Raw genomic sequence first — 19,672 nt, 5'->3', positions numbered from 1 at the left:
CAATTATTACCCACGGACATCACCCATGAGCAATCTGAAAACACCTATGGTAGCTTGCTGGAAGTTGGTTATTTTACTGTTCCATCCGATACTAGCAGTTCATGCATAGATGTGCATAGTGGAAAAAGATTTCGTACGCCATATCAGGTATTGTGCATAATATGATGAGATTGTACCAGAAGTGAAGCAGACTATTTGGCACGCATTATCCATTTATGTTGTGTGAAACAAAAGTGACTCAATATTATGAACATAAACCTCCATTCTGCTACAAGTAATATTCACACAAACAAAGTTGACACCCAGCACGGTGGCTGATGGGAGCGACTGTACATGGGATATGCCTTTACAGTCGCTTCCTTCAGCCACTGCACCAAGTGCCAACTTCGTTTGCACGTATAATAAAACTCTGTTACCTTGCTAACCTTTAGAATATGTTATATAATTTTGTATAACAAGAACTGAAATTCACAGATGGAGTTTATGTGTTATATTAGCTTTGTTTTGGTTGTTGTACAGTAATTCAAAACTAAATATTCATAGAGTGTACATCCCACTATCCTTTTTAAGTACACACACACACACACACACACACACACACACACAGATAGATAGATCTATGTTCTCTGTGACAGACCACAATTTTAAGGAAAATTTTACATTTGTTAATTCTATGACACAAAGAGAGGAATTAATGAAGAAATCTAGCATATGCTGTATTGCTATACTATTCAAAGACTCTGTTTATTGCTACAAATCTGTTATAATAGAATAATGATTGTTCCCCAATTTTGCTTCTAACTGAACTGCCACAAACAAGTGAAGAGTGCTATGTAATAAACACTGCATGCCACAGCAGAGAGAGAACTTCAAGATGACAAGTGAATATTAACGTTGATGTGCTTTGAATTTTGTTGTGAAACAAGGCAGATAAGATGATATAAAACTGCATGTGCTTGAAGAAAGTCTACTCAGTTTTTGTGAGAATCTCCCCACAAACAATAGTTATTGAACATAATTTCATTGGTTATTGTTATTACACATATCTATGTTGCTAGTGCTCTCCTGTAATGCACTTCTATGTAGATTTGGAATCAATATCACATATTCTGACAAGCCTAAGCATTATGATCATGTGCTTAATAACTTGTTGGTCCATCTTCAGAATGCAATACATCACGGTGTGTCGCACCAGATGACCATGCACGACTCATGTAATTTCCTTAAACAGCATTACTGATTTGTGACCGCAATGATGGTGCCTGATAGAGACCCAAATGGGTTCCATTGAATTCACATCAAGAGAATTTCATGGCCAAGACATCAACAAGAGTATACTACCATGCTCCTCAAACCACTGTAGCATAGTTCTGGCTTTGAGACATGGGCAACTGTCCTGCTGGAAGAAGACATCGACAGGGGAAAAGACATCAAGCATGAAGGGGTGCAGGTGGTCGTGGCTGTCAGTGTGTCTTCGATTACTATCACCGGGCCCATGTAAGTGCAGCAGAATGTCTCCCATAGCATAATACTGGTCCCACCAGCCTGCATCCTTGGCACAGTGCACATTTCAAACTGCCGTTCATATGGATGATGGCATTTGTGGAGATGACCATCAACCGGGTGTAGCAAGAACATGATTCATCTGACAAGGTGATATTTTTCCATTGATTCATTGTCCAATCTCAATGATCCTGCAGCCACTGCAATTATATGCAATGTTACTGCGGCAAAACGTGAACACATAGTGGCTGCCTGCTGAGTACAGCATGTGCTACAATGTACAATGAACAGTGTGCTCCAAAACACTTACACATGCACCAGTATTGTGCCCTTTCAGCAGAGATGCCACAGACTGGCTCATATCCTGCTTTACAGAGCAGGGAAGCCTCCAAATCTCACGTTCTATGAAGAGTTGTGAACGTCCAACCACATATTGCCCAGTAGTAGTTTCATTGTCATTCTTCTGCTTTCCACAGACCCTCATTATAGTAGCATGTCTTGGCTCAACCAGCTATGCCATTTTCAAGATACTTGCTTACAGGATCTGGGTAAGAATAATATCACCTCTGTCAAAGTTGCTTATGGCAGTAGATTTCCCCATTTGTGGCCGGTGTCATGCTAGAATGATTCCCCATCTGTCTTTGATCCACTTATATGCTTCCCTTACCAAGTCATGTTCCCTCAACAGCACCAGGCAACATACAACTTCAGGGTGGGCTGTGGTCATAATGTTTTGGCTTATCAGTGTTTATGCAGCATATGGATTCATATATTACAACATAAAAATATTTTTTGAGTCTATTTCAACTGATGCAATGAACAACTACTTCTGTCTTCTATCATACCCCATGATAGCGGTCCATGGGCAGTGACAAAGAATGGAAACTGAAACAACTTCTGACTGAGTTAACAATAAATTAGCACAATGTAGCAATAAGTATGAGAAATGTTTTCTCTCTCTCTAGAACAATAATTCATAGAAATACAGCAATATGAATCACACATGAATTGCAAAAGGTACATCATTATGAACCTTGCACTGAATAAACAAGTACAATATGGGTTTTCCATCTGTACACAGCCTACATTTATGACAGTCTATAGCCATATTGGCTCTTATGTGTTCACAGCTTACAATCATCATCATAGTAAATCAGATGGTGCATGACTATACATAACAACAATCACAAGAACCCTATTATGTTATTTACCATTTATATTTCATCTCATCATTTGCCAATGAAACCATATATTTATCTTACTTTCAATAGTTCTGCATCTTTGTTCAATGTCACGATGATAGTAGTTATTCAACATTTATTTTTTGTGAAATCATTGTGGAGTATTAAATCTGCTTAACATTTTCAAGCAGAAACTATTTCACAATACAGTGAAATCTTTAAAAGAAATCTGTGAAGATAAGAATGAAGAAAAAACAAACTTTCTGACATACAAAAACCCTCAGGGAAGGTCAGAGTGACAAAGCCTGTAAACACAAAGCAAGTATACTGTTTTTCAGTACCAGTGAAAGGCAAAACAGATAGTCAGAAAGAAATATTAATACTAAAAAAAAATTACAGTAATTTTCAAACTGATTCTAAGCTGTTATTTTTGTAGGTCAAAGATACATTCATTCCATCACATTTTATTTTTTTGGAATATGGGCAAGGTATTATCAATGAAAATCTCATTTTTATCTAATGTTCATAAACTAAGTGACACAAAAAATGCATTCCCATTAGGTCTGAATAGACACTTTTTAGTTGTGCCCTGCTGCATTTGTGATATACAACTGTATTCAGTAAATGAAATAGCACTACATTAACAAATTAAATTTATTGGTGATGTGGTGTACATTTAATACTGTTTTGAAAAATTGATTCTCTGCTAAGTTATATATACAAGAAAATGACAGCATCTCAGAAATGACAATCACAGAGGAGCTAATGAATTATACAAATTAAATTAAAGGTATGTTTTTGAAATGTATGACAAACATAAAATGTATTATGTATATTTTTAGAAATACACATCGGCATTTGAATACTGGTTTCTGCCAAATTTATCTCATACTTTAAATATTATAGTGTTCATTTTAATCCATGGGTCATGTTCTGAGATGCTCTAATTAAACTTTCAAATGTTTTCTCAGTGAAGAATATTACTAAGATTTAACCAAGTTAATTTACTTTAAACATTTTTGTTTTCCTTTTTATCTTCTTCGATATGATGTCACCCTTATCAAAGACAGCCACAAGAAGCAAAGAAAGAGTAAGTGGATTGTGCATCAGTCGCACTACACCTGCCAGAAGTCGCTGATACAATATGAGCAATATTCATTTTCACTAAACAGTCATTTCATCACAAAACTTTTATAACTGACTTAACAACCAAAACAGAAAAAAGTATACTTACAATTTTTGTATGAGGGAGTGATTCAAGCTTGTAGTTAATAATCCTTGTTGGTTTCAGTGGAAAAACATCTTCTTTAGATATTTATAAATCTACTATTGGATTCCATGAATTTTGTCTAAGGCAATTGCAATCCATTCAGGTGGGCTTGAATATAAAATGTATTACTGGAACAACAAAGACATCCAGTGATTAATAAATGAACTACATAGAATAAAAGCTTACATCAACTGCAGAACTCTGAATAGATCATTAAAACAAATTTCAGTTTTTGTTCAAAACCTTGTAAAAGGAATAACATTGTGATGAAATGACTATGTCCCTGATAATGCTTTTTATATGCATTGGCTTTCTTTTTAATAAACAATTAGGTATTTCTTTACATACAGACAAACAGTAGTGTCGTTTATGTTTGCGTTGTGTAGATTTCACATGCTTCAGAATCATTTAACTGTATTTTCAATATTTTAATTACTTTATTTACTTATGAATGCCATAGATATCATTTTTAATTTTCATTTTTGCTATTTGCAAAATAATGCCCATATGGTTTTCTTTTACTAATTGGACTTTAATACAAAAGTACTTCAAAAAATTTAAAAGAAAACTTTGTCTATCATCATTTTCCTGTCTTTTTCCAATGATGGTATCATTTTTCAAATGTGTTGTTTTTCTTTTTATTGTGAACATGACTGTCTGGCAGTTGTGCAGCGTCCTTGTCACTGTCCTTGTTCATTTAGAAACTTTAATGTGTAAAGTGTATATTGATGTCTTATACAATTTGTGTTGTCTGTCAAATGCCCATTTAATTTGTGTCTTCTCCTGATGCGTCCAGAATCAGGACACAATACTATCCTTTAGATTACATTATATAACATCCACATCATTCAAGTAAATATCTATTTGTTTTGGAAATATTTCTTGGTCATAATCTGGTACAAACTTAAGCACCAAATGAACGATATGAAATACTGCATTTGGTAACACTTACAGACAATGGGTAATGATCTAAATGTTAGTATGGCAGTAAAGCTCCAATTCTTTTTTATGTTACTGGTAAAATGTCACTCATAAAAACTGATAATGTGAAGGTTAAAAAAAAATACTTTAATTCATTGTCATCTACTCTACAACAAAGACAAAAAAATAGTTTCATTGGAGATCTTTAACAATTGCTATAAATGCCCCTGAACTATGAAACTCAGCCTGTATCATACTTAGACACCAATGGTGGAAAAATATTTTTTTAAGTACTTTGCTCCATTTATAAATATAACTAAAAGATGACTCATGATTGAGAACAATATATACTAGAAAAGAGTTAGGTTCCTTCTGCTTGTAATGTGGACTATGTTATTAATCATTAAAGTATCTTAGAACCGCTTTAAAGGACTTAAACTAGCTTCTTCATGATGTATTGAAACAGGAAAAAAACTACGGTTTATGTTTTTGAGCTTAAGTATTAAAAACACAGTCACATTCTATATATGAGAGACTGCAAATTAATCAGTCCTATTCCACCTATTCAACAAATGCATTCCAGTTTTAACTCTGGATTATGTAAACAGATAGTTTGCTAAAGTTGTTTTATAATCAAACAAACAGCCTAACTGAAGCATCATATGCCTTCTGTCAAATTATATTTAACCTTATATGCAGCTCCTCATCAAAATATAGTGATATAATTTAAACAAGTTTGGAATTCTAATATATAGTGAATTAAATGACACGTGGCATTTCTAGGGTTCACAAAAAGATGACAATCATCTCTTCAAATGAGTGGTAAATCAAAATAATATGTGAAGAAATTGAATTCCCCAGAAATTAAATTTAAACACAGATATGAAATTCCAGTGTTAGGAGTAATTAGACCTTTTTTCATAAAAGTATTTTGTTTCAAACGAAAAGTGTCTGAAAAGGCTGAGACACATTCCTCAAACAAGTTATGGTTATAAACCTTAAGTTTTATCACTATAGGTTCTGCTTTTATATATATTAGATAAAATGGGTAGCTTTGCTTCCTAGCTGTTCGCTTTTACTGCTTATTATAACATGCAGATGAAATAGTCCTTTTACTGTAGCTCTCTAAACTGCCTTTCAGGCCCTCTAGCATGAAATTATGCATGGTAACAGCAGATGTCCTGGGTAAAGTAAAACATCACTGTATCCTCAGATTCTACAGTGCTTTAGCTATTAGTCATATACTTCATACTGTTGAAAGTGAGCTCTTGTTTCTAAAACAATTTATGTTTATTTTCATCATGCAGTCTAACTCAAAAATGGAATACATCATCTCATTATGTAATGAAAATATTATTAAATGACTGATATAAGCTAATTAATTACAAAATATCTTCTCACTTTCTTCTGATTCATATTGGAAGTACTGTGACTACAACGTAGAATAACATATGTGCAATGAATAGTTCTGATATTTTTAGGAAATTTTATATTTGATACCTGATGAAAATGAAAAATGGTATCCACATTTCACAACTATATGCAGCATAAGGTCAGACGATATTTTATTATGCCAATGTATTCTGCCACTTGTTACAATGTTATAAAACAAGAGTTCATCTTTCAATACAGTTTTAGATTACCCTCTATAAGTAGAATTTAAAAGCCAATATTTTAATGCAGAACTAGTTGAGTACTTGTATGCTAACACAGTATCATATAAATTAACAGTTTTACTACCTGATACTTTTTTTCTTTTTAGGCCCAGAAAGAGCATTGTGTAAGTTTGGCCAGCAGCATTATATGTCAGTCAGTGGCATGCTTCTTAACATAAATTCTGCTTTTTGCTCTGTTGGGAAACTTGATATTTGAAAAAATAATAACTTCACTTTCAAGCACTTTTGGCATATTACATAATTTACAAGCCATGCTATAAATGTGTAAGTGTGAATTACATCTTTCAGTGACAAGCAATGAATCTGTGATGTAAGTAGTTGCAAACACATCACATAGAAATTCACTAACAAAACAGAAAGAATGAAAAGCAGAATTTACATATAAATGTGCTTCCTTTGCAATACTGTTGCTCTTCAGATCACAATATGGACTTGTAGCACACTGTCTTATAATGTTTTTATCATATTTTGTGACTGTTTCCAGTCATTTTGACAATGGGCTGCCACACTGAGTACAATCTGTCCAAATGAAAAGTACGTATCTGTTACTAATATAAAGAACAGAACGTAACAATATTAAGAAAAGGATGGTTGCTACTCAAAATAGCAGATGTGCCGAGTCGCAGACAGGCAAAACAAAAAGACTGTCTGAAAATGAGCTTTTGGCCAACAAGGCCTTGGCATGTGTGTGTGTGTGTGTGTGTGTGTGTGTGTGTGTGTGTGTGTGTGTGTGTGTGTGTGAGTGTGTACATTGTCTATTTATGATGAAGGCCTTGTTGGCTGAAAGCTCACTTTTTGACGGTCTTTTTGTTAGGCCTATCTGAGACTTAGCATGTGGTGAGCAGCAATTCTCCTTTTCATAATATTGTTACATTCCATTCTGTATTTTCCACTGTTTGATTATACAGAACAGAACATTTATGTACTAACTTTTACGTTTTTCAAGACAGCAATACAGACAGAAATATTAAAAATGCTCAGAAAATTATAGGGACATGTGTGCTTGATCTGAAGGTGTGTCCTGAATTGATCAAATGTCATTCCTTCGTCTTTCAGAAAATTTGCAGTTATTGTCCAATATGCATGAAATACATGCTAATGTCATTCTTTCACACAGCTTGCTGCAGAGCACTGCAATATGCTAGCTCAATTAAAAACTGCTGAAATCTACATCTACTGATAATATGAAATTTACTATTACCACAAGCTCTAACATGACGTTTGCTGCTAACTCATCTTCAAATTTAAGGGTACATGAATGTGATACTATTAATATATACTACAAACAGACCTTAAATTGAGTATAAAACTCTGAGGGCCTGTTCCAGTCCAGGAAATTGAAGACACAGCAATAAAATATCTTAACAGCATTGCACATGTGGTGGAGATAGAAGCTCTCAGAAAAATTACAAATACAGACTGTACGTATTGTGCCCAAATAACAAAATGGGGTACTGAAAACACAGGTAATTGAAATACATTTGAAACAGGCAACAAAAACACTGCTAGTCTGTACATGTTTATTGTATAACAGAGTTCTGTTAACCACACATTTCCATTTTATCGTACACTGTTTATACTCACCAATGACATGGTCATTAGTATCGATGTTTCTACTTTAGTATCACATAGCATTAAAACGTATTCTAAAAACAGAGGAACAAGGTGTCAGACTCACACTTATCCTACAATCATTATGGAAGCATAGTTTCTCTCCTGTTTTATTTTCTATGTTTACCCCAAGTCATTGTACAATTAAAGGAACATACACTGTCAAAATAAGCTTTGTTTGTTATTGCATTATTGTACATATGTTTATGTGTTTGGTGTTGATAAAATGCTAATATATGTGCATCTGATAGCTAAATGTATGCTTGGAATTGATGGTCTGGTTTTGTCATGAATCTGTCTGTACCTTTCAAGTGCTTTATGTCTGGTTTGTGAAAGATTTTTATGATTTGTGTTTTTATGTTTGCAATGAGTTAGCTACACGTGATTATAGTTCTCATTCACCCTCAGTTTTTGTATGATGAATACATGAGAAAGAAAACTTCATAAGATCAAGTTTCTCGTTAATGGTGACTTATTTTTGCAGACAAATTATTTATTACAAAATCAAAAATCAGCTAATGGTAAATGTGGGCAGAAAATGATGTATGAAATAACATCAGTTGCTGATTGACAGGCTCCCATCTAGATAAGCAATGAACATTGAAAATACTGACACAATGTTATGTGGCTCATTTCTATTTCAGAATAATATTTTATCCTGTAATGGAATTAAGCTGTTTTGAATCTTTCTGGCAGGTTAAAACTGTGTACTGTATTTAGAATCAAACCAGGATCCTTGCCTTTCACTAGTTAAATGCCTACTGAAGAGCTATCCAGCCACAACTCCTGGCTTAATTTCACAGCCTCAATTTTGCTTATATTTCTCTCCAACTTTCCAAAGCTCATACTGGACTATCAGTGAGAGAAAGGACATCATGGGGAATGGTTAGGAACAACACAGCATGTTTCCAATTTTAATCTCTCATTCTGCTGAGTGTTCACTGTTATGAAACTTTTGAGTTCCAGTCCAAGAGATGGTTGTATTTGTCAGGATGTTTCTCAACTTTCATTTCCAGTTCAATAAAAAAGTGCCTGAACAATCACCTGCTCTCTTCTGCATATATGGGATGGTTTTCTTTTCCTGCCATTTGCACAGTTTAAAAAAATGTCAAGTTCAAAAAGAAAACACTGTATATGTGATATTCTTCTGCCAATAAAAAATATCGTTAAACATGTTATTGCAACCTACTAATATTGTTTTCACTATGGGTATATGAAAAAATGACAAAGAGAACTAAAATATAATATTTATATTTATGTCTGCAGTATGTTCATTACAGAAACATAGGTTACACAAACCAGCAACACCCAAATACTTTTTTTTTTTTTTTTTTTTTTTTTTTTTTTTTTTTTTTTTTTTTTTTTGACTTACGCCAAAGAAGATATATTGTGTAGCTTACACACACTGTGTGCTGTCTTGCTAGAGACACATTCCTATAGACACAACTTGATTAATGAGCAGATAAATTTGTTCAGCATAAAAAATACCAATCAGTTCCGTCAACTGAACATCACAAGAATGAAGTTTTCTTTCATAGAGCCCTAATGTTCTCCCTTTTGTACCATCAATTAACATATGGTGCAATGTCACTTTTTGTAAATACATTTTTTGAAGTGCTGAGCATGTGACAGTGTTAAGACTTACTTTAGTTTTTAAATTTATGCTGTTTATTAATTAACACTGCACAAATTAATTAATAAAGTTAATGATGATGTGGTTTTCTTCTCAGTTTTCTGTTACTTGTTTTGTAAAAAACACAAATGCATTCTGTTGCCATGTCTACTGTGTGTTTTTATCTGTATTTGTGTACCATTATGCCAAGATGTATGGAAACTTTTTTCTGTTGCACTATGCAGAGAGTAAAGTGAAATAGTGTTCCTACTGACAAGCAGAGTAACACTGCCTTTTTCATACCATGCCAGTAAATATACAGAGCTGTAATAAAGCCAGCATTTTTGTGAAACCTGATGACTTTTGGCTTGTATAAAGCCATGTATGGTGGCAAGATGAAACATATTTTCTTTGACAAAGACTGTGTCTTCTGTATCAAAATTTCACTTTTTGTTGGGTTTGGGACCCTTTATGTCAACATACCATGTTCAAATGTTACAAATTCCAGCACTAAGTACTTCAAAATCTTCAGTTTTCCCATTTATTATGGAGATTGTGGATTTTTGATTGTAGTTATGTTCTATTGATGGCTTCACCCCTAAATATGGTGGTAATCTTGATTCAATCAACATGGAGTGAGCCACTTCGAGCAACGGATGATTCTTTTATTCAGTGCCACTATTTTATTGTTGTGTCTATGAAGCCATTAGACATCATGGTATACCTGCCATCCTGAGGGTGGAGAACATTCTCTTACTGCAGTATTCCTTATTGTTGTCTGATTGAAAAGGCATAATCTTATGTCCAGTCTGATTTTCTGCCAAGCTTTTGATTCAAGAGATTTATCAGAAACCTATACCTTATGATGAAGAAAATACACTCGACTCCAACTGCTGTTTTTGTCTATGAAAGTCATCAAAAAATCTTGCTCCATCTAGAGATGTTTTTCTCCTTGGTCCACAGACAACAGGGTGTATTAATTGCAGAAATCTGAATCTGCACCTCATTTGGTGAAAGGAGTGGACACAATCTTAGCTTCAAGACATATTGTATGTTTTGGGAGATCAACTGTACTTGAGTTTCTGTCATGTATGAGAACATTACATAACACATGTGAGATATGTAGCTACTTTCTATGCATCACAGGGCCTTCAAGTCAAAACCTTAGGAAATAGTTCATTCATGTAAAAACAAAATAAGCTTTGTTGACTTCCTTCATGACTCATTCAATACAATACAGTTTATTCTTGATAGAGTGCTCGCCCCGTCATATGTGTGTTTTTATAATAAAATAGAAAGAAACTTCCACATGGGAAAAATATATTAAAAACAAAGATTCCAAGACTTACCAAGCGGGAAAGCGCCGGCAGACAGGCACAATGAACAAAACACACAAACACACACACAGAATTACTAGCTTTCGCAACCGATGGTTGCTTCTTCAGGAAGGAGAGGGAAAGACGAAAGGATGTGGGTTTTAAGGGAGAGGGTAACGAGTCATTCCAATCCCGGGAGCGGAAAGACTTTCCTTAGGGGGAAAAAAAGGACAGGTGTACACACACACACACACACACACACACACACACACACACACACACACACACACATATCCATCCGCACATACACAAACACAAGCAAACATATTTAAAGGCAAAGAGTAAGGGCAGAGATGTCAGTTGAGGCGGAAGTACAGAGGCAAAGAAGTTGTTGAAAGACAGGTGAGGTATGAGCGGCTTTCTCTGGAAAATGCTTGGCATACGAGGCAACAGCAGCCTCAACATTTCTCCTATAGTCTCCATAAATCAGGATCATTTTAATTTTTTATTCTGTGGTTGCAACATTCAGGGTCCACTTACACGTCTATTGTCCAAATGACAGGTAGGCAAGCAGGCAATAAAAACTGTGCAAGTATTATAATATTTAGAGCCTCTATCTGTTTTACATCTGCACAATACATGAGCTCCAGTTGCAGTGTACTGCCTGTTACGATACATTGCAGACCACTACACCGCCACAACAGTGCATCGAGTAATCCGCTGTTCAATATGTCGGAGGAATTCGATGTTGCAAATGGGGTTTCCATCAGGAAGTTATGAAATACTGGCCTGTCCTACCCTTGTGCAATGGAGGTGTGGTACCAGGTCTTATACAATATTCGAGGGCCGCTGAGTAGCAAGTCATAAATTACAATTGTGTACCCATTTCCATTCCTCCAATTACAGTGCCACCTGTGGCAAAATTTAAAAAAATTAAGTAAAATAAAAAGGTTATGGGCAAAATGTATGTAGATTTTGCTGTAGAACTGTAATCTGAAATAAAAAATGGGGGTTCCCATTGAAGATTTTAAAGTTACCCTCCGCAGCCACACACAGGGTGGGGTGGCAGGTCAAGTGTGTTATTGCTGGACTTTCCCCTCCAAGATAAGCAACTTGGAATCATTACTTTTTTTGATCCAATGTGTACTTTTTAATATACTTCAGTGTCTTCAGTTAAAATGAAAGCCCTATATATAATATTGCTGTTTTGTAATTACATATCATTCCCAGTCTAAAAGACTTCCATAATACACAACAGCACTGTTTTATACTTTGCAGCATAGTCTGTAGGAGGAAATCCTTTTAGTCTCAGAAAACAAGGACTTTTTGTCTGTCAGATGGAAAAGAGTTTGTTTTTATTGGTGCAGGGTGACCAGCCTCCACCTACTTCTTTGACTGCTGATTCATTTCTTGAATGAAATTTGTTACAGCTCTCGCTTAAAATACTTCTTTTTTTCTTTTTCTTTTCAAATGCTCTGAACCATTCACTTTTGCATATACTCATCAGCATTCAACAATCATGGCACCTATTTGCACAAAGTATTCTCACAATAAATTCTTCATTTACAATGTACTACAATCTTTCTTTATATTTGTCTATAGTATCATCTACTTCACACACTTTATATCAGTAATCATCCAGTACCATACTGTGCATTTTCTCAATATCTTCACTGTGGTTGTAGTTTTTGGACATCTTTCAGGTGGATTATCTTCAAGAAACGTACAGCTGCATTTGAATTCTGATGCTCATTTCTTAACTATTGAAAATGAAGGAGCAGATGTTTATAAACATTACATAAATTTGGAGAAATTTCCCATTGTGGCAAATAATACCAAGCAAAGAATTTTAGAACAGTATTTCAGTTCATCCATTTGAGTAAAAAACAGCTACTTTTAAAAGCTGTAGAAGCAAAATTATTCCACAGATTCTGTTTACAGTGGACTTATCAAATGCATTAAAATACCGAAAATGAGATTTTATTAATATTAATGTCACCTCAGTACCAAACAAGAGCTTTTCAACTTGCTGCCATACTGCACACACAAAAGTGTGTGGACATGCGCTCAGTCTCACTGTAATGAGATAAACATTGCTGTCTGCATATACATCCTCACATTGGGACATCATACTTCTCTGACAAAGATCTTTTGCTCTAACCTGTTTAAGAGCTGTCTATGATAAGAAAGCCATACAACCCATTTAATAGCAGCTCAGCTAAGACCAGACTGCATTGCACTATGAAGATGAAATACTCAAGTTTGTAGATGTCTCTTATTATCAACCATACTCCTGCTTGCAGTACAGCTCTGCAAACTCACTGAACAGAAGACAGTTGCTTTTCACTAATTTTGATCCTATTTATGGACAAAAGATATTTTACTTGGAGTCAGCCATTGCACTGAAAACTGTTTACACAGCTCCCTACATTTTGGCAGACAATAAATTTATAATCCAAACATTTTAAGTGATTTATAAATAAATTTAAAGAGTACTGATACGAAACAAAAAATATCAAGTTGAAAACATTTTTTAAATGTTCCTGTAAAGGTAAATCAAATGATACATTGTAACATCACTTCTCTATGTAAGTATGCTAAACATGACATTTATCAGCATTATAATTAAACATCACTTTGTAACTAATTGTAATTTATTTTCTATTTCTTTGGAATAGGGGAGAAACTGCTCCTGCTGGTGACCCAGAATTTATTAAGGTGAGTTTTTTAATTAAACTGCCAAGCAATTTTGTTAGATTAAACCAAAAATAGAGCTAATGTATATGAAATTGAATGATTAATTTTTCAGAGGCAAGAGCAGAAGAAATCCGATCTTGATGAACAGTTGAAAGAATACATCACAGAATGGCGCAAACAGCGAGCCAAAGAAGAAGAAGAACTCAAGAGGTTGAAAGAAAAGCAAGCCAAGCGCAAGGTACATTCACTTTTCAACTGTTGACTGCAAAAAGGATTTATGTAATATGTGGATCAAGTCACTTGCTTTCTTATCAGTTACTCAAATCAATCAAAAACATATATCTTACCCATAAATAAGCCACAAGTACCAAAGAAGCTGAATAATTTCTACAGAACTTACTTGTTTCACAAAAAGCTTATGACAATAATTGAACAAAACATAAACACATGACTTAAAGTAGTTAGAAATTCTGAATGCAACAACACATAGTACTCATAATACACTCATCAAAATTTAGACGAATTTCATACATTAAGCAGAATGTTTGATTTATAATTTGCAGCCAGCATATGAACTTTCCTTATTGTATAAATTGCTTTTCTTGCTATCTATTCAGAGTAAATAAGTGACTTAATAATCCTTTTTATAAAATGTAAAGCTAAAAAGTTATTAGTGGCACAAAAACTATGTCACTGTATTTAATGAAAAGTGCCCATTATTTGTGGAACATGTCACTGACAGAACACTACAAATAACTAATACAAGTATTCTCCACTGTAACAATTGTAAATATATACTCTTAAGGTCTGGACCTGGGTAATAAACAAAAAGTAAATTGATATAACAGCCACCACCAGCAATGAGGGCTGAATCTTTAACAGTGCCAGCTGTTTGTAATTTGTAATTTTATTTATCCTGTAGATCATACATTGTGTGCAGAGAAACACATGATGATGCAGGATAAGTCAAAAATGAAGATGAGATGATACATGGTTAAATTGATTATGAAAGCATATAGTTGAATATCTTGTGAAAAATTCAGAATTGCTCAGTATTTCTAAATAAGTTCGCACTGTTAAGGGAAAGAAACATATAAGCAAATTAAATGGAAATACATTTAGAAATTCATTACTAAAGTAAAACAGTAAAGGTGACACACTTCTGCGTTGAAGTGTTCAGGTTTACATAGGTGTTCAGGTTTACGTACAAAGTGCAAAACAAATGACATGGAAGTTCAAAAGTATACATTAAAAATGCATTACATATGGGAAAACACACTTCTGTATTACACAGTTTATGTTTGCATACAAATCTATAGAGCATGGATAGAAAAAGTAACAATTTAAAAACAGTGTTGCATTATATACGAGGTGATGAGTTTTGAAGGTGAAATTAGAATTCTGTGTCAAGAAATGCAGTAATGGAGTAAAAACACTAATTTAATAATATTTGTTTAATTTTTGGTCTCAGTTCTTCAGATTATTAATTGTCTCAGCATATAATTTGGTGATGTGTGCTATAATTTTTAACTGAAATTTGTTTCTAGTGTTGTGCAATCTAGATTTCTGTGTAGCGTTCCTAAATGCTGAGCTACAAAACAAACCAATTCTATTAGACAAAGGCACAGCATTGGCAGGATTTTTAATACTTTAAACGGTGGTTTACAATGTTCAGTTCTGTTTTTGAAGCCATAATTCAGATCACCTGTTTTTCTAATTTTAAAATTGTATTGGCTTTAGAACTATTTCCCCCAAAAAATTAGGCCATATCTCATAATGGATTCAAACAGAGCATGGTATATGAGCTTCAAAGTGTCAGTGTTGGCTGACTCTTTTACTGATCTGAGTAGATAACACATTTTGCTGAACTTCGTTGCTACTATCTCTACATGCAATTTCCAGTTTAGTGAACTATTGACAGTTATTCCAAGGAACTTGGTGTCCTCCACACTGACAATTTCATATTTGCCAATATGTACATCTGCACTGAAGGGGGTATCATTCTCCCTTGTGTGAAAGATCGTGTTTAAGCTTTTCTGGGTGTTTATTAGTAGTCTGTTTGCCTCAAACCAATATTTTGTGTGACAGGTAGTTTCATTGACAGTTTCTTGAAGTGCATTTTCTCTGTTGGAAATTAAAATATCATCAGCATACATAAAAGAAATAGCTTTAGAGATTTTTCTTGGAGGTTATTTATTAACAATGTGAATAGGACTTGCCCAAGAACAGACCCTTGTGGGACACAAAAAGTTATAGTTAGGCTTTCTGACCTGCAATAGGTAGCATCCTTGGGATTTCTAGCTTCTACACATTGTCTCCTTTCACTTAATAGCAACCGAGCCAGCAGTGAGCAGTAAAACTGATTCCAAATTTCTCAAGTTTGCAAGGGGCAACTTATGGTTGACCATATCAAAGGCTTTGGTCAAGGAATATACCAACAACAGGCTGTTTCTGATCAATTAGACTTGAGCAGTTCCCTAAAAACTTATGCAGTGCATTTCTGATTGACCTAGTTTTGGGAAAACTGTACCGAGAACATGTTATAATGTTGTTGGACTTCAAAAAGCTTCCTTATCTTATGGAAACACAGTATTAAATTTTTTTAAATGTAGATAACACTGCAATAGGTCTATAATTATCCATGGCAGTTTTCACCTCTTTCTTATACAGTCGGGTAATTTTAGATATTTTTAACTGATCAGGAAATGTTCCCTCTTCAAAAGAAGTGTTCATGATACTAAACACGGGCCCACAAATGAAAGTGAACTCTTTTCAAGTAAAAAGCAAGGTACCATACATGTGCAGCAGAGAATATTTTTTTGATTCTTTTCCTTATAATATCCTCTACTTCAGAAGGTGTTGTTGAAGATAGGAGAAAGGAATTCAAGGGAACATTGTTTTTTGGATAAGAATGCACAGTGTTTGAACAGGCATGCAATATATTTTTTTGAAATTTCTTGAAAAATTTTGTTGAAATCATTGACAATTTTGTGTGTATTTTCTGTTTTTTGTCCTTCTATGTTCAACTTCAATTCATTGCGTGTGGTTCTCTTTCTCCCAGTTTGGTTGTTTATTATACTCCATACTGTCTTTCATTTGTTAGATGTGTTCCTAATGACATTATCATTGTGATCCTTTTCTGCTGCTTTGCTGCTTTAATCACTCTTCTACAAGTACATTTGCACTTTTAAAGTACAAATTGAACTCTTTCAGCCTGTCACTGTCCAGGTTGCTAGCTCTGTTCAGTAGCCCCATTTTATTAAAGATGTTTTAATCCCTTTTATAATCCAATAATTTTGGTTTTTGTGAAACACCAATAAAATAATTACACAAGCATTGCCCAAAGTTCCCAAGACAGAAGCTCCCAGGCAACCACAAAGCCTCAACAATTTTCTAAAAATTAAATACTCTGAGCGAATAATACCCAATTAAAATTAATCAGCTATATAGATAAGTCACCTATAGATAAGGGGGAAAGCAGTTGATGTTATAAAATCATTCATGGAAAATAAAGAAAAGTGTGTAGAAATAAAGCAAAATATGAACAGTACTATCACAAATGTCTGCTCAAATTTTGAATTTGTTAATGAACTATGGACTAGTTCATTCACAAATTTTATATAGTATCCTGGTGCACATACAGAGTACTAAAGCTACAAAAGAAGGCAAAATTATCTCCTAGAGATTCCTGCACAAATAAATTCAGGGAAGTGAACATATTAACAGTAGCATCATTGTTCATATATGAAACAATTATTCATGTAAAATGTAAACATGCTGCATTGTTAAACAGAAATATCCATAACTGTAATACAAGAAATAAAAATGATTATCATACTGAAGGAAACTGGCACAAATTAACAGACAATGAGCCTATAAAAGCAGACTGCCTTCTGTACAACAGTTTGCCAAATTATATAAAGGTAATAGAAAACATGTCTTCTCTCAAAAATAAACTAAAATGTAACTTGCTTAAAACTTTCCCATATTGTATTAAATAATTCCATAAAGCAAAAATATAATGTAATGTTTCATACGTAAATGTGAAAATAGGAAAAAAACATTTTCAAAAAGCATAAAGTGATTTTAATCTTTGGTAATTACATATGTATATCAACATTTTTTAGATGCTTATATTTTAGAGGCTATTTTTGAAGAAATCAGTCATTTTACAAATATATACATGTAGTTACATATTTTGCAAACTTGTAATTTTTTCAAACTTCATGTAAACATGTCCAATATAACTGTGCAGAATTGTCCATGGACATAAATAAGTAAATACATGTTGTACAGGTTAACTGCCATCTTTAGCAACTGTAATAGAAGTCTTATTCAGACCGTACACATTTTTCTTTATTTTAAATATGCTCTTTTTCAACTTTATGTATTGATTATTTGCATTTGCATACAGGACTTTCACTGTACTTGACACATTTACACTTCTGTGCACTGTCCTGAAGAGCAGTGAAACTCTTGTGTGCAAATGCAAATACTAAACACATACAAGTGGTCCTGTGGGCAAATGCAAACACTCAACAAATACACATGGAAGGCAAAGAAGAATGGAATAAACAATGAAAAACCTTATGACTGAGGATGTGTTAGAATAAAACAAAATGCATCTGGTCTGAATAAGACTTTTATTACAGTTGCTAAAGATGGCAATTTACCTATATAAGCTGTATATGCACAACTGTGAAAAAAAGAGGCCAAAACAACAAGGAAAACGACATGTAATAAATGAATAAATATGCTGCAGCTTCCTTATTTCAAGAATTAACTATTATGCCTATTGCAAATAATTTGGAAAAGGAGGAGGATGGGAGGGCAATGAGAGATCTGCACATAATCTTACATAGTAAAAGGAATAAATTTATGTATTTACTGCAGTTTCAGTAAAGATAAATGTCTCTTCATAATCATAGTTTAATATTTGCTAATGTCCCTGTTTACCTATCAGTCTCCAAAATAGGTACATGTTTTTAAGGTTAATTTTATTTAAGTCTACACATATGAAGTATTTGCATAGTGTTAAGGTTTTTGTTCAGTGAGTTAACTTCATAAATACTCATTCATGCATATGTGCTTGTACTATGTCTTATTTGTTCAAAAAACCTAACTGATTGCTGTGAACCTTGACTTTTGTTATGTCAAATATTGGGTGTTTTATTATTATTATCATTATTATTGCTGAGACACTAGTGATCTGCTATGACTTATGATTATCAGTACATTAAACAGGCTGAAAAATGTAGCTGGTACTAAATTCTGTTCATGTAGTCTCAATTCCTTACCACATAATCTGTAGCCTTCTCAAACGAAATACAAAACCATTCCAAACAGGTCATGCGTGCTGATGAAGAGAAGCGCTTGGCTGAGAGGAAGAAGCAAGAGGAAGAGAGGAGACAGCGTGAAATTGAGGAAAAGAAGCAGAGGGACATTGAGGAAAAGAGACGCCGTCTGGAGGAGGCTGAGAAGAAGAGACAAGCTATGATGGCAGCTCTCAAGGTATAGTCAGAATACAATGCTTCTTGGCTTATCCCTTTCATCAACTAATATTCACATTTATTACCCCTACGAAACAGCATTTCTTTTGTTTCACACATTTCCAGACTTTCTGGGTCTTTTGCATGCAGCTCTGTTCCAGATGTCAATTTGATGCTGTTCTTCATTAAGTTTTCATTTGAAAACAAGTTGGAAAGGATCTCAATATAAGTTCATTTTTAGCCACTACAAGGAGACACAAAGCTAAAAAATCACAATCCTCTTTTAACTGCAACTATGATCTTAATCACCTATAAACACATAAAGCTATTGGATAGTGCTTGTTGATGCAACTGTAAAGTCTACCACCGCCTCCATAGAATATCCTCTATTATGGC

General features: G+C 34.0%; 1 protein-coding gene across 8 annotated transcripts in view; it reads left to right on the top strand.

The window, feature by feature from the left end:
* Positions 1–19,672, top strand: part of LOC126281868 (troponin T-like) — a 64,357-nt gene that overhangs the window by 19,366 nt on the left and 25,319 nt on the right. For 4 of the 8 annotated variants that reach the window (XM_049981138.1, XM_049981140.1, XM_049981139.1 and 1 more), the window contains exons 4-7: positions 6,638–6,655; positions 13,769–13,808; positions 13,900–14,025; positions 19,134–19,298. In XM_049981138.1, coding sequence (XP_049837095.1) covers positions 6,638–6,655; positions 13,769–13,808; positions 13,900–14,025; positions 19,134–19,298 — 349 coding nt within the window. The remainder of the gene's footprint in view (positions 1–6,637; positions 6,656–13,768; positions 13,809–13,899; positions 14,026–19,133; positions 19,299–19,672) is intronic. The other 4 variants (XM_049981143.1, XM_049981145.1, XM_049981146.1 and 1 more) reach the window with 1 other exon arrangement.

Source organism: Schistocerca gregaria, chromosome 7, assembly GCF_023897955.1.
Source record: "Schistocerca gregaria isolate iqSchGreg1 chromosome 7, iqSchGreg1.2, whole genome shotgun sequence".
Classification (NCBI taxonomy): domain Eukaryota; kingdom Metazoa; phylum Arthropoda; class Insecta; order Orthoptera; family Acrididae; genus Schistocerca; species Schistocerca gregaria.
Note: the sequence above shows the minus strand (reverse complement) of the source record. Positions and strands in the feature narration are given on the sequence as shown.